This window comes from Montipora capricornis, chromosome 8 (genome assembly GCF_036669925.1).
Source record: "Montipora capricornis isolate CH-2021 chromosome 8, ASM3666992v2, whole genome shotgun sequence".
Classification (NCBI taxonomy): domain Eukaryota; kingdom Metazoa; phylum Cnidaria; class Anthozoa; order Scleractinia; family Acroporidae; genus Montipora; species Montipora capricornis.
This window is the reverse complement of record NC_090890.1, coordinates 11449853-11462150: the sequence shown is the minus strand read 5'-3', so window position 1 is coordinate 11462150 and position 12298 is coordinate 11449853. Positions and strand designations below refer to the sequence as shown.

General features: G+C 36.3%; 2 protein-coding genes across 2 annotated transcripts in view; one reads left to right on the top strand and one right to left on the bottom strand.

Annotated features, from left to right (window-relative positions):
- LOC138013666 (uncharacterized) overlaps positions 1 to 2704 on the bottom strand; it is a 4542-nt gene extending 1838 nt beyond the window's left edge. Inside the window, exons 1-6 of the mRNA XM_068860753.1 lie at positions 2605 to 2704; positions 2095 to 2163; positions 1676 to 1750; positions 1103 to 1183; positions 804 to 848; positions 1 to 612 (exon numbers count right to left, since the gene is read on the bottom strand). The exon at positions 1 to 612 is cut by the window's left edge and continues 1838 nt beyond it. Of these exons, the coding sequence (XP_068716854.1) occupies positions 1 to 612; positions 804 to 848; positions 1103 to 1183; positions 1676 to 1750; positions 2095 to 2163; positions 2605 to 2704 (982 nt within the window). The remainder of the gene's footprint in view (positions 613 to 803; positions 849 to 1102; positions 1184 to 1675; positions 1751 to 2094; positions 2164 to 2604) is intronic.
- A 470-nt stretch (positions 2705 to 3174) lies between these two features.
- Positions 3175 to 6492, top strand: LOC138013464 (uncharacterized). Its single transcript, XM_068860557.1, has 4 exons — positions 3175 to 3301; positions 4251 to 4305; positions 4481 to 4704; positions 6032 to 6492. The coding sequence occupies exons 2-4, from the start codon at positions 4272 to 4274 to the stop codon at positions 6422 to 6424; spliced, it is 651 nt and encodes a 216-aa protein (XP_068716658.1). The 5' UTR covers positions 3175 to 3301; positions 4251 to 4271; the 3' UTR covers positions 6425 to 6492.
- The last annotated feature ends 5806 nt before the right edge of the window (positions 6493 to 12298 follow it).

The following is a 12298-nucleotide window of genomic DNA, read 5'->3' as shown; positions in this document are numbered from 1 at the left end:
CACTTGACGGTTCGGGTCTCTGCTGAATGAGACTTACAAATTCCTTGTTTCTTAAAAATAAAGTAATCCACTTAGAGGGTGATAAATAAGGAAATTTCTTAAATGGTACCCACTTCTTTCTGCCAAAAGACAGATTCTGACAGTATGAGAGCTCAGCTTTGCACGTTTTCCCAAAAAGCTTATTGTTACAAGTAGCCGAGATCTTATCCCCATTACGTCCATTTTTAACAATATCTGATAGTTTATAAATACAGTTACACTTCACATTTGGGCAGACTGCCATTATTTCACATTGGTTGAATATTTTTAATTTAGTTACACAAAATAAATCATTTAGTGTCTTGGGGAAAACTAAGTGAAGGGGGTGCTTAATTATACTAAGAATAAAATTAATAATTGCAATTATCAAAGAAAACAGACTATTTGAACAATTATAATTTAACTTTAACTTAATAAGCATGTGGCAGATCCAGCTAGAAAGAATCAAATTAAAGCTGTCTGGCTCTGCTGTTTCACATTCTTCTGGAATAACCGATGCTTCATTGTGCTCTTGCAAGTCCTCTTTTGCTTCAGGCTCATCCAGCAAGAGTTCATCTTCATTTCCTGAACACTCTGTGAATATTAAAAAGGCAACAGTTACACATTTTTAATCCTATCATATCCACACGAAGAATATCTCCAATAATAAATAAACCTGTACCATGCTGCAACGATAACGGCATGATCCAATTTGCACCAATAATATCTTTCATTCTATTTCATTTATTATGTGAGGAAATATATGACATTAGATGACTTCTCACCATACTCATTGTCTGCACCACTGAGGTCATCAATGTCAACTTTGTCTGAAAAACAAACAGTGAAATGGAGACTAGATTTAACTAGCGGATTAGCCAATCAGAACATGTTCTTCCTTGAAGCCATGTTAAAACTTTAACAAGGAATTTTGAAAGAACCACCTTCCAAAAAACCTGGCACAGCAATTAAGGTGCCAGTAATTATCATCACAGTATTAAACATCTCACACAAAATGACAGGGGTCACAGGGTTTCAACCGTGGTCATGGTCATAACATGGTTTGAAAAACTCCTTTCACTACCTTTCAAAACAACTTGTCCTTGGAAGTCATCATCCGAGCTTTCATCAGTACTTCCATGTAATTTAAGACAGTCTTCGTTGCCTAATTAAGGTAAATGCAAGTGAATTCAATGCAAAATATAAAGTTACAAAAGTTGAAACCAGAAAAATGTGGAAATTAGATTAATTGTCACATTCTTTCCCCGAGAAAATATCAGTGATGTAGCAGCCGATCCAAAGATTACTTGCCATTGTTTGCAACCCTTACCCCAAACAATAGCTAAAACAATAGAAAGAATGACATGTCATTCTTTCATGCAAGGGTTGCAAACCAATGGCGAGTAATCTTTGGATCAGCTGCTACACTACTGGGGTGAAAATATAGCTTTGCAGTATAATTATATGTAGAGCCAACCCATGTTGATAAAGATGGCGTAGATCACACTAGCATGTAATTGTATTTAGTTATCACTAAAGACGTTCAATTTATTCTCATCAGTAAAATATCGCAGTTAACTTGTATATAATAATGTAACCTAACTCCAGTTTCAGTCCATATCAATGCAAGATTATTAATAGAGCATTTTAAACATACCACTTGCAGCACCTTCGTCAATGAAAACACTTTCATCTGAACTGCCACTAGAATTCTCAGAGGAAAGAAAGTGACCTATAAAATTAACAGAACAACATGTACTGCTGAAACAATATAACTCACCGTCCGTAATGCTTCCCACCCATAGAAATTACATGTATTGTATGTTTGTTACAAATACAAAGACATCTAAATAAAAATAATTTTCATCTATAATAGACTATCATATTTTCAAGTTTAAACAATTATAATTGCCATCTGTGATTCTCAACCCAACGCCCCTCAACCACTTAACAAACGAAGTTACGGTGGGCATGACAGCTTGGGATAAATACAAATGTGGGAGATATCTGATCATATCCAAGTGACAAAAACCGCTGATTATAGACCAACCAATCATAAAAACTGTCAGCCCATACCTTCATGGACTATGTTACCGCAAGTTAATGAGGTATTGTCATGACTTGACTCAACAGCAGCTTGATTTACTGAAGTGAATAGAGACGTCAAATAAGTCAATACATATTAGCTCAAAAAATACAATGTATTACATGTATATGAAACGTTCCCTCCGTCATGGGTCAAATATTTGCCCGTGCGGCCCGACCAAAATGAACTATTTCCACTGATTATAAAAGTTTTTTATTGTCAGACGAGCAAAATACATTTTTACACTGGCCTTTCATTTGAGAGTGCGAAAATTCACCACAATTTTTTAAGAAACAAAAATAATGATGCACTATCCTGCAAATCGCATAAACTCAGAAATATAAAATGAATGACCGCACATGTATGTATTGTATTTGAAGGTTTATCGCAATATAGGGTATAATTTAAACAATATAAGTTAAGCCAGTTCCATTAGAATCTATTTTTCTTTCGCCAACTGAATTTAACAGACAGAGAAAACGAAGAAAATCAAGACATACCTTTCTCGTATAAACAGTATAAAGTACGATGTCGTTTCACCGTGTTGCACGCACGTAGTCTTCCACTGCAGTCGGGACAGAAACATTTTCTTTTCGACATACTATTAAATGAAACCCCCACTTTGTAACATAAACAGAATTTGAATGGTTTCCTTTCTCACAAGAAACCCGTGTTTAATTTTAAAGCCGACGTAAACAATATTTTTGGCCGCAACAAAAATCCAAGTCAAACAAGACGGCGGCAGATGTATGTCTGAACATTAATCTCAACATCCCTTAGCGAATGAATGTACAGCACGATAGCGAGGAAGCCAATCAGCGACTAACAGTTCCAGTAGGGCGCGAAAAAAAGCGACAGCCGCGTTAGCCGCCGTCTGTTTTTTACGTCTTTCTTTCGCATTTTAACTGCTAATGGTTTACTTTGGAAACATTTTAAATAAGGAAACATTTTAAATGGAGACAAGCCCTGAAAAAATTGTACAAGCTTTGTTAGCGGACAAAACAGCAAAGTCCCTTTTGCAAGGCTTAATTGCTGAGACAGTGAGCCCAAAGGTAAGATAAAATTAACACACTTCAGTCGCCTTTGTCGCCGTTTAATTGACGTTTAGGTTACATTTTTGTAATTGCCTGTAAATGGCTTCTCAGACCAAGTTTTTTCTTTCCTCAGGATGTACCACCGTCTGAAGTCATTCCCCTGGTGAGCCAATATTCTTAACTTGTACAAGTAACAAACTACGACAGAAAAAAAGGATATTTTTTGGGAACTATTGTCTTTTACATTCAATACAATCCACAAAGAAGCAGCGGCCTCTTAAAGTTTTACAACTAACAAATCCTCCGAGTCCTATTTCAACTTTAAAAATTAGTACAATAAAATGGAGAAAAACCCTAGTCGTAGAGAAAAATGTATTGTTATTAAACCCTAAGACTGATGCCGTAAATGTTTCGAGCCTGCTTAGACGAAAGTTTAGAAGTGCAATACATGTATGTGAAACGAGCAAAAAAGAAAAAAAAGTTCACCAAGTGTTAAGCCTTGAAAATCTCTCGTTTTGAATGAACACTCTCGTCTAGCACCCAAAACACGCCTGAAAACATTTTCGAGCTTAAATTTTGCAATCATTAGAAAGAAAATTGCTTAGCTGTCGCGTAAGCTTTTAAAAGTTCAAGCCTTGTGTCAAATCATCCACCTTGTCTTGCCCGTTCTACACACCCTGAAGTGCGTCACCTTTATTTGTCAAACTGGTATATCATCAGTAAAAACGTATCAATTGCTTTTGTATTAAATAGGAACAAATTTCGTAAAACAAAACACGGTAAAAAACGAACGATAAAATCCGGTTTTTCGGAGTAGTCATGACTCCATTATCAAGGAACAGCAACAAATCCTCCAAATTAGAGCATTTAAAGCATCTTTTGGCGCAAAGAATTAACGTGCTAGGGTCCGAAGATTATAAAAATACTTTCGCACGTACCGTGAATGGAGTTTGATTGCATGTCTAGATTTGGCTTCAGGGCTCTTATAAAAGCATCAGTCGCACGCTAAACAGTCAATGGTACCAAACACAGAGAAAACTGTATTGTGTTAATAGGTAACGAAAAGAAAGCTTGAAGCTTACCACTGAATTGCTTGACACATTCATCTCTAGGAATATGTAAAAGATGCCTGGATGGAGTTTAATGATCAGCTTGATCCAGGAAATGGTAGGAATTTACTTAATATTAGTTCAAATCATGCACTGCAACGTTGTTTAACTGAACTCAGTAGCTTATAGCATGTCCTTATTAATTGATTGTTCAACCTTTTTCAAATGTATATCCGTAATCGTTTAACGAGCACCTGTAATACAGGTTCATGGAACGTTTTTTTGTCTCCTAGTGCCATGGAGTGAAGTGCCAGATCATCTTGTCGAGGAGATGGTCAAATACCTGAAGGCTATGTTTAGAGGAAACCAGGATCCAGCAAAAGAACCATCCACCCATCTGGTAAAGCAACGCATAAAACGATATTATCGGGCGCAAAGACAACAGAAAATAACAGCTTCTTCGCCTACGAGACGTCGACGAAGACGATTCCAAAATCGGAAAAATCGGCTCACGATGGTAAGATATTTAAAAGTGAGGCTCGCTGGTAGTGGTACAATTGAAGTTACTCACTCACAATGAACGATTCTGAAATTAAAAAAAAATAAGATACTTTTTAAGACTTAAGAGCGACCTATTATTGATCTGTGTAAAGTTTCACCTTTTTGATTGTTAGAGTTTTAGCATCGCGGTTACCACACGGTCAACGTCAAACGTAAGGCTGTATTCTTTGCCAAAAAACGGAAAACCTGTTTTATTTAAGCACCTTTTCTTGTCTGTTGACTCGTATATCGAGTCATTTCTCAAAGGAGGGAGACAAGCTGAAATCATGACGTGAATCTCACACTTTTATCAATTATGACTCAGTAATCTGATTCCCGTTTGGCGTTACAGCGATGCTAATTTCATTACTCACCTGTAGGATGTTGCGGTGTGTTGATTCAGCGTTAGTTTGCTAAGCTTTTCTTTGAGACTCTCGGCCACTAAGAAGCAAACCAACTACACTTTACACCATAGTAAGAAAAGCTTCTTTCCCTCGTAAACGTTGCCGAACTGAGTTCCTTTTTAACTACCGATGGCATCTTCCTCCCGCGTGAAAAGATGGTGACGCAAGCCTGATGATAATTGACCGATATTTTCTCACCGTTGAAATCGTCACCAGTACCCTTGCTCGTGTGTTGCGTATTCGTTTATGAATCGGTGTTTATATCTGGTGTCACATCATCAACACGAATTTCAGTTCAAGGACTCTCATGCGCCCGAATTTCAGAAAATGGTATAAATTGCTTTCTGCTTTGTAATAGACGAAATAATTTGTCGGTGCAAAATACAGATAAGAGCTGACAACTTTTCGGTCTGATCTCTCGGCAGGAATTAAGGAATTACTAAAGCGGCGGAACATTAATCTGAATTTTGCGCCGAAAAAAATAAACTGTGTTCCTTTATTTCAAACGTCTTATTTGCATGCGGGTAAAGTGTATGGTTACAGTAATTGTTATCGGCATCGTTCGAAAGCGCGCATGAATACTGCTGTACTTTCCTTTGAGATATTAGCCTTTTCACGGTTTTAAGTGACACCATTATATTCCTGCATGCCATCTTCTGATAAATATAATCATCTCTTATTATGTTCCTTTGTACAATTTCAGGAAGTACATGGCGAAAGAGTTATTTTCTTTGTGGCACCCAATTTGTGGGATATAAAGTTAAATTGTTCTGTTTATGAGTTTATTTAAAAGTATTTACAGCAAGAAAATTAAACATTACCTAGCAATAAAATAGAACAATAAGAATCTTAATCTTCAAACGAGTCATATACATCATTTCTATATTGTCATTTTCCCAGGAGAAACGTGACAAGGAGATGGACAAGGCAAACAGGCAGGGGGCACTGAATGGTTTGAGCACAGAAGAAATTTTTGAACGGCGAGAGAGGATCTCTCCTGTGAAAAGTAAGGCAGTGGCAGTGCCCCCTGACAGTGACGATGAGGACGCCAAAAGGGACCTCCTTTGCAGAAGGAAATTATTTTTGAAAAATGCAAGAAAGGTGGCAAGTGCCCGTCGAGCAAAAGCGAGGTTGCTGCTGGAAGCTGTTGAGAGGCCTGGTGGCAGTCACCTTCAGGTCAGAGATTTGCTGAAGCTGACTGAATCCAGCCAAGCTAATCCACAGATTCCAGTGGTGCCCTCCCCTCCAGACAAAGTGTTTGTCCCAGAATCACCACTTTCCAGCCAAAATTAATCGTTTAACCCATCGACATCCAAACCGGCCGAAACCAGCCAGACTTAGTATTTTACTCTGTCTAACGCCAGAGCATTTTACTCTGTCTAACGCCAGAGCATTTTACTCTGTCTAACGCCAGACGATTTTACTCGTCAATGGGGAACCCCTGGGAGTCAATGGGTTAATCACTCACTGAAAAACTATGTCTCCATTAACCCATCAACATCCAAACCGGCCAGACTTAGTATTTTACTCTGTCTAACGCCAGACGATTTTACTCGTCGATGGGGAACCCCTGGGAGTCAATGGGTTAATAATGTCTTTGCCTATGGTGTGACTGATTGAAAGTTTTTTTTTTGTCAACAAAGCTCATACATGTATCCATTGAAAGGAATCTTAGCATGAATTTCTATTTGATTCTTTTTCACTTGACTTGTGTGGTATACACTTGTCCATAAATATTGGTGGTTTTCCAAGTTTTGCAATATTCAAGGTCTTTCCTAGATCCAGAGATAATAAATTATTCAACATTTTATATTGTCAGTGATGACAGCACAAAATTTACTTGAACTTGGTGTGTCAGTTGTACAATCTATTGTCACGGGACTTACTTTTGTACACAGTTAAACTAGGTTCTAGCCACCAAAAAAAAAAATTATTTTTATGGTTTCTGTGACTGGTCTGGGTACTTAAGTCACGCATTCCAACTGAGGAATTTGAATGTCTCTATAAGAAAAAATGTGGCATAGAGTATTAAGTACCATCCCTTTTCTTTTAAAAAATCATTTCTCATATATATAAGCATATTAATTTTTTGCTGCATTTGCAGTCTGAAAATTGCTTTGAATGTGTATGTTTGCAAAATTAAAAACTCCTTTGAAGTGCACCTTTTGGATTTCAATGAACAACATGTATGATCTTTCAGATTTTGATGAGTCTTTGGCATTATGACTTGAACCCTGACAGAGGTTTGCATAAGATTTCATTGAGTAGTACCTCAAAGAAAGTAGTTGAACCTTTATTACCCATATCTTAATAGTACTTCAGATCTCTTTGTTTAATAGACACCCATTCGAACAAATTGTCCATGGATTAGTCATTACCCAATGAAGTCATTTAGGAAGCTCCTTTCAAGATAAGAATTAACAAAGACATTTCCCTTTTTGAAATTAATTTCTTGTTCTCTCATTTTAGAGACACGCATTCAGCTTTTTTCACTAAAAATGATGACATCTCAATAATCATAATTGGTCCCACATGTCTCTAGGCTTGAAGAGACATCATCAAACAAAGGAATCTCTCTTCAATTGCTGGAGAGTCCCTGTTCAAACAAAATGTAAGCCTCTGAACCATGGCATCAATTTTTCTTACTCTTGTAGGGTAAGGTCAATTTTTTCTTAAAATCTCATTGAGCTCCAGTGAGGTAATGCAGCAACTTGAGACTCTGCCCTTTCTTGCTCACAAAGCTAGATGTTGTTTTCATAGTCGAAAGAAACATGACGAGGGCATAAAGGGTGTAATTTTGTGTCTCATAACATTACTCACTATAAAGAGTAACTTCAACTCTAAAATTTAAAAGACATTTTCATTAGCGCTTTCTAAACCGATCTATATATAGAGGATATTACATGGCCACGCGGGGATACGAATTTTATCTTCGAATGCTGCAAGTATCTCTCACGAGTGAGCGAAGCGAACGAGTGAGAGATACTTTCAGCACAAGCGGCCATGCAATGTTCTGTTTATTATACAGATATTGATGAAATGTCTAGATTTAAAACAACTTGTTTTATTCATTTTCAAAATGATGAAAAAGTGGTCACCAACCTCTAAAACATGCATGTTGTGTAACATGAAACAAGATATGAAAGTTATGAAAAACAAATCATGATAATGTCAAATTTTGCAATAAAAATGTTAATGTAGTAGAGAAAAATTATATTAAAGCACAAAAGTATCTTAAAATGAAGAGAAAGCTTGCATTTTATTGGGTAATCGTGTTGGTCACCATGACAACACCTGTATCCTCACATGTGAAAGATACAAATGATGTGTTCACTGCGCATGGTGAAGATATGATTTTTTAGTAAAAGGAGAAATCCTGGTATTTCATCAATATCTATATAATAAATATATATACATAAGTGAGAACCAACCAAGATACTTGTACAAAGGCGATTATTACCGTTATTATTATTAGAAACAAAAGTCTGAAAAGATGACATCATCTACATTTCTGGCCTCAGTCGTTCAAAATCACTATCCAGTGGATAAACACTACTAAATCCAATAATATTCAGTTATCCAGTGGATGGTGCTATTCACTCTTTGAACAACTGGCACCTGTCGTCTAATAGGACAGAACTACATTGTATTCAAATTGCATGTACAATGTAGTGTATAATCAATCCTTAACGACGTTCACGCCCATTGCTTTTGCGCATCCTTACAGCACACGCAAATTCACGTGCCACGTCATGAATCGAGGGTGCGCGCTAAGTACTAAAATGAACAATGATAGGGGAGATGGCCATTGCTATAGCTTTGCTTTGATTTAACCATCTTGGATGTTCGGTGACCCCTACTTTTCTTTTCAGGAACAGATTTTATTTACAATTATCTTCATATTGTCCAAAAATGAACAAAAAATTAATGTGGGAAGTTAAAAAAATTTCAAGATTTCTGTCCTCGGGACATGGAATCCTGCCATCTTGCAGCTGCAAGGCGCATGAAACTATGGTCGCTAAATGCAAACTTATTCTTTAAGGAACCTCAACAGTTAACTAAACTCACTTGATGGGTCCACTTAAACAAAGTTTGGTAGAGAACATTTCACTTCAAAGATGTAATTGCAATATTTTTGGGCTTACAGACACTGTGGCCTCATTCGCTAAAGAAGCCGGATTTTTTCAGATTTAGGGTGTTCTTCTGAGCATGTTCTCTCCAAAACAAAGTCAGTGACCCGCCCATTTTTTTTACATTTCTTACATCACTAACTCATCATCTTTCAATGGTAAAATTTTCAGAAAAAAATCAATGTTAGAAATTTTTCGTGCGAGCGTCCTTAAGAGGTTTATTGTGGAATTTATGTGAATGGACAATGCATTCACAATAATTCCTGTCTCACTGAAATATATACACTTGATAGAGTTTAAACCTGTTTCCTTTCAGATCGTACATGTATGGCATTGCTTATTATTTTGGTGCTGTAACAACTTCATGTTCGGCTGTATTTCTGTTCATTTATTTGTTTGGAAGTAATCCCTCTTTCACCAGTGAAGAGTGGTGGCAGAAATTTGAAAGGCCCAGTATCATCCCAGATGGGTGTATGTGAGAGAATTTTATGAAACAATTCCTATTTCATCTGAACTTTTTCTCTCTATCCCCCCCAAAAAAGTTTTTTGGTCAGCATTTCATAATTATTGTTTGTTTTAATCATCATTTTGAATGAAAAAACGATGACTGCAAAGCTTTGATGGGGATAATGGGCCTTTGAAAGTTTTATTCAGAACCATGTAACAAAGCAGTTTTGTTGCTGCAGCAGTAAGATTAATTATTGTGCTAGTGTACATGTAGTGTTTGATGATGAAATTATCTTTAGTTAGAGAACTCACATAACAAATATGTAGATGTTGCATCATCACTAGCTGAATAGTATTGATTAGAGCTGAAATTACCATAATTTTTAAATGTTTGTCATTGTATAGTTACACAAAATAAATATTCAGTGTTTGCCAGTAGAGCATTGTCATTATTGAATTCTTGCATTTTCTTTTGCTTGGGAGAATAGATTTTGTTTTAAGAATTATAGTGTCCATTGGTACTACACCACAAGCAAACCTCACTTATGCAGGACTGAATCGGTTTGTTTCAAGTTCGATTAGTGCTTATAATCTCTGGCTTAAAATACCAACGTTGCACTAGTACTTAACCTCGATTAAAGTGCTAATAGAGCTTCAAACCATTTGGCTCTTGAACCACAGCTATGATTCTTATCACAGTTAGACACCTATAAATCATGGTTACGATTTGCGACATGACTTCCGTTTCCCAGTTCACATCATAGCTATGACTCTTACCCATATAAATCACAGTTCTGATTCCAGACATGATTTCAAAAGACAAATTGAAATCATAGCTATGATTCTTACTGCTAGAAATCATGGTTATGATTCCAGACATGATTTCAGAAGACCAATGAAATCATAGCTATGATTCTTACCACTTTAAATCATGGTTATGATTCCAGACATGATTTCAGAAGACCAATGAAATCATAGCTATGATTCCTACCACTTTAAATCATAGTTATGATTCCAGACATGATCTTACTTTCCCAGTTGAAATCATAGTTATGATTATTATCACTATATATCATAATCATGATCCCAGATATGATTTCAAGAGACCTCTTAGGATCGTGGTGATGATTAAATGAACAGAAACAATCGTAGTATGATGTCTTGGGTGCTGATCAAACCATAATATGATTCAAATAGGACAAATACATCATCACATGAATCATCGTCTATGATTCACTAGATTGAATTCCTGTGAGAGGCATGAAAAAACGTAAGAGGGAACTAACCATTGATGGACATGGTCATGCCATTGCAGTTTAGCTTTTGTAATTCCTTTGGCCGCGGTTAAGTGAAATTGGTTGCCTAACGCACTTCAGTGTAAAAGCATCATAAAGGTAAACCTTTCTCATCCTTCTGCCAATAGCCTCATATGGCTCCCGTAGTTCTGTCACCGTTCTCTTCGGCTTTGTATTTCTCTTTCTCGTTGTTCATTTTTCTTTGGCGCATTATGGAGGCTCGAAAGGGTTTTTTCGGTTGCCCTCCTTCTAAAGACCTGTTGCAAATTAAAACTCAAAGGAGGCTTGTAAAAATGTCAAATTTGTCCACAAAGGATTATAAAAGCTATACCAAACTGTTAGCTGATAATTTGGTGTTTACAAGTTACTTAAGTAGTAACTTAGCAAATGCTTTGCAACCAAATCAAACGTAATCGAGCAAATTTCATGAAAGAAATGAACAATTAGTTAACTATCAGTGAAATCTAATTTTAACTAAGTGATCATCAGAAGTATTGTTCACTTGTTCACTGAATATGATGAAGTGGCTGAACAATCAATGCAGGAAGAAATAGACAACTGAACTGAAAAATACTTATTTTCGCAGTACATTTACAGGCTTGTTCAATATGATAGTATCGTACGCAATTGGCCTTGCGAAAACTGGGTTCAATTGTAACAAGCATTCCTTTCCCGCGGAGAAAGCATGTTCGTATCTGTTTTGAGGTTATATATATATATATATATATATCTTTAAATAAATGACAGCAAAGAGATGTCACATTTATTTCTTTATCGTTTCTGTGGTTACTACGTCATATTACTAGTCACCTTCTTCGTTGCAAATCAAATCGTTCCGCAAAATGTGAGTTAGTGTCGTACACTGTCAGGACAGTCACTATGCTCCCGGCCTAAAAGAAAGATTACAGATAACTACAAGGACAATGAGAAATCTAACGAAAACACTTGCAATAAAAATCCTACAAAATATGACACAAGAAAACAAGACTCGCTGTTTGCAAAGATGACTCTAAGACGGCACTGAAGTCACTTGACCAATGGTACAACGAAAGTATTGAAAACACTTAACGAAGTAATCATTAACGAGGTAAAACTATACAAAACTAAAGCGTTTGTACAGTTATAAAGCGTAATGCGAAAACCGGCAATGGGTCTTGTGAAGTTCGTTAAGGACATAAAACGAAGAAAATAAACAAATAAATTAAGTATTTAATTGATAAATTAATTATGTAAATAAACAATAAAATAGAAGGAAGTAGTTAAAGCAACAACTTGAAAGCTTGGAAACTTGGAAA

What these genes read in the sequence shown, in the direction of transcription:
- LOC138013464 (XM_068860557.1), top strand. Translation starts at nt 4,272, where the DNA reads ATGGAGTTTAATGATCAGCTTGATCCAGGAAATG. An exon ending in TCAGCTTGATCCAGGAAATG is followed by an intron (nt 4,306 to 4,480) that starts GTAGGAATTTAC and finishes TTTGTCTCCTAG; the next exon opens with TGCCATGGAGTGAAGTGCCA. An exon ending in GGAAAAATCGGCTCACGATG is followed by an intron (nt 4,705 to 6,031) that starts GTAAGATATTTA and finishes TCATTTTCCCAG; the next exon opens with GAGAAACGTGACAAGGAGAT.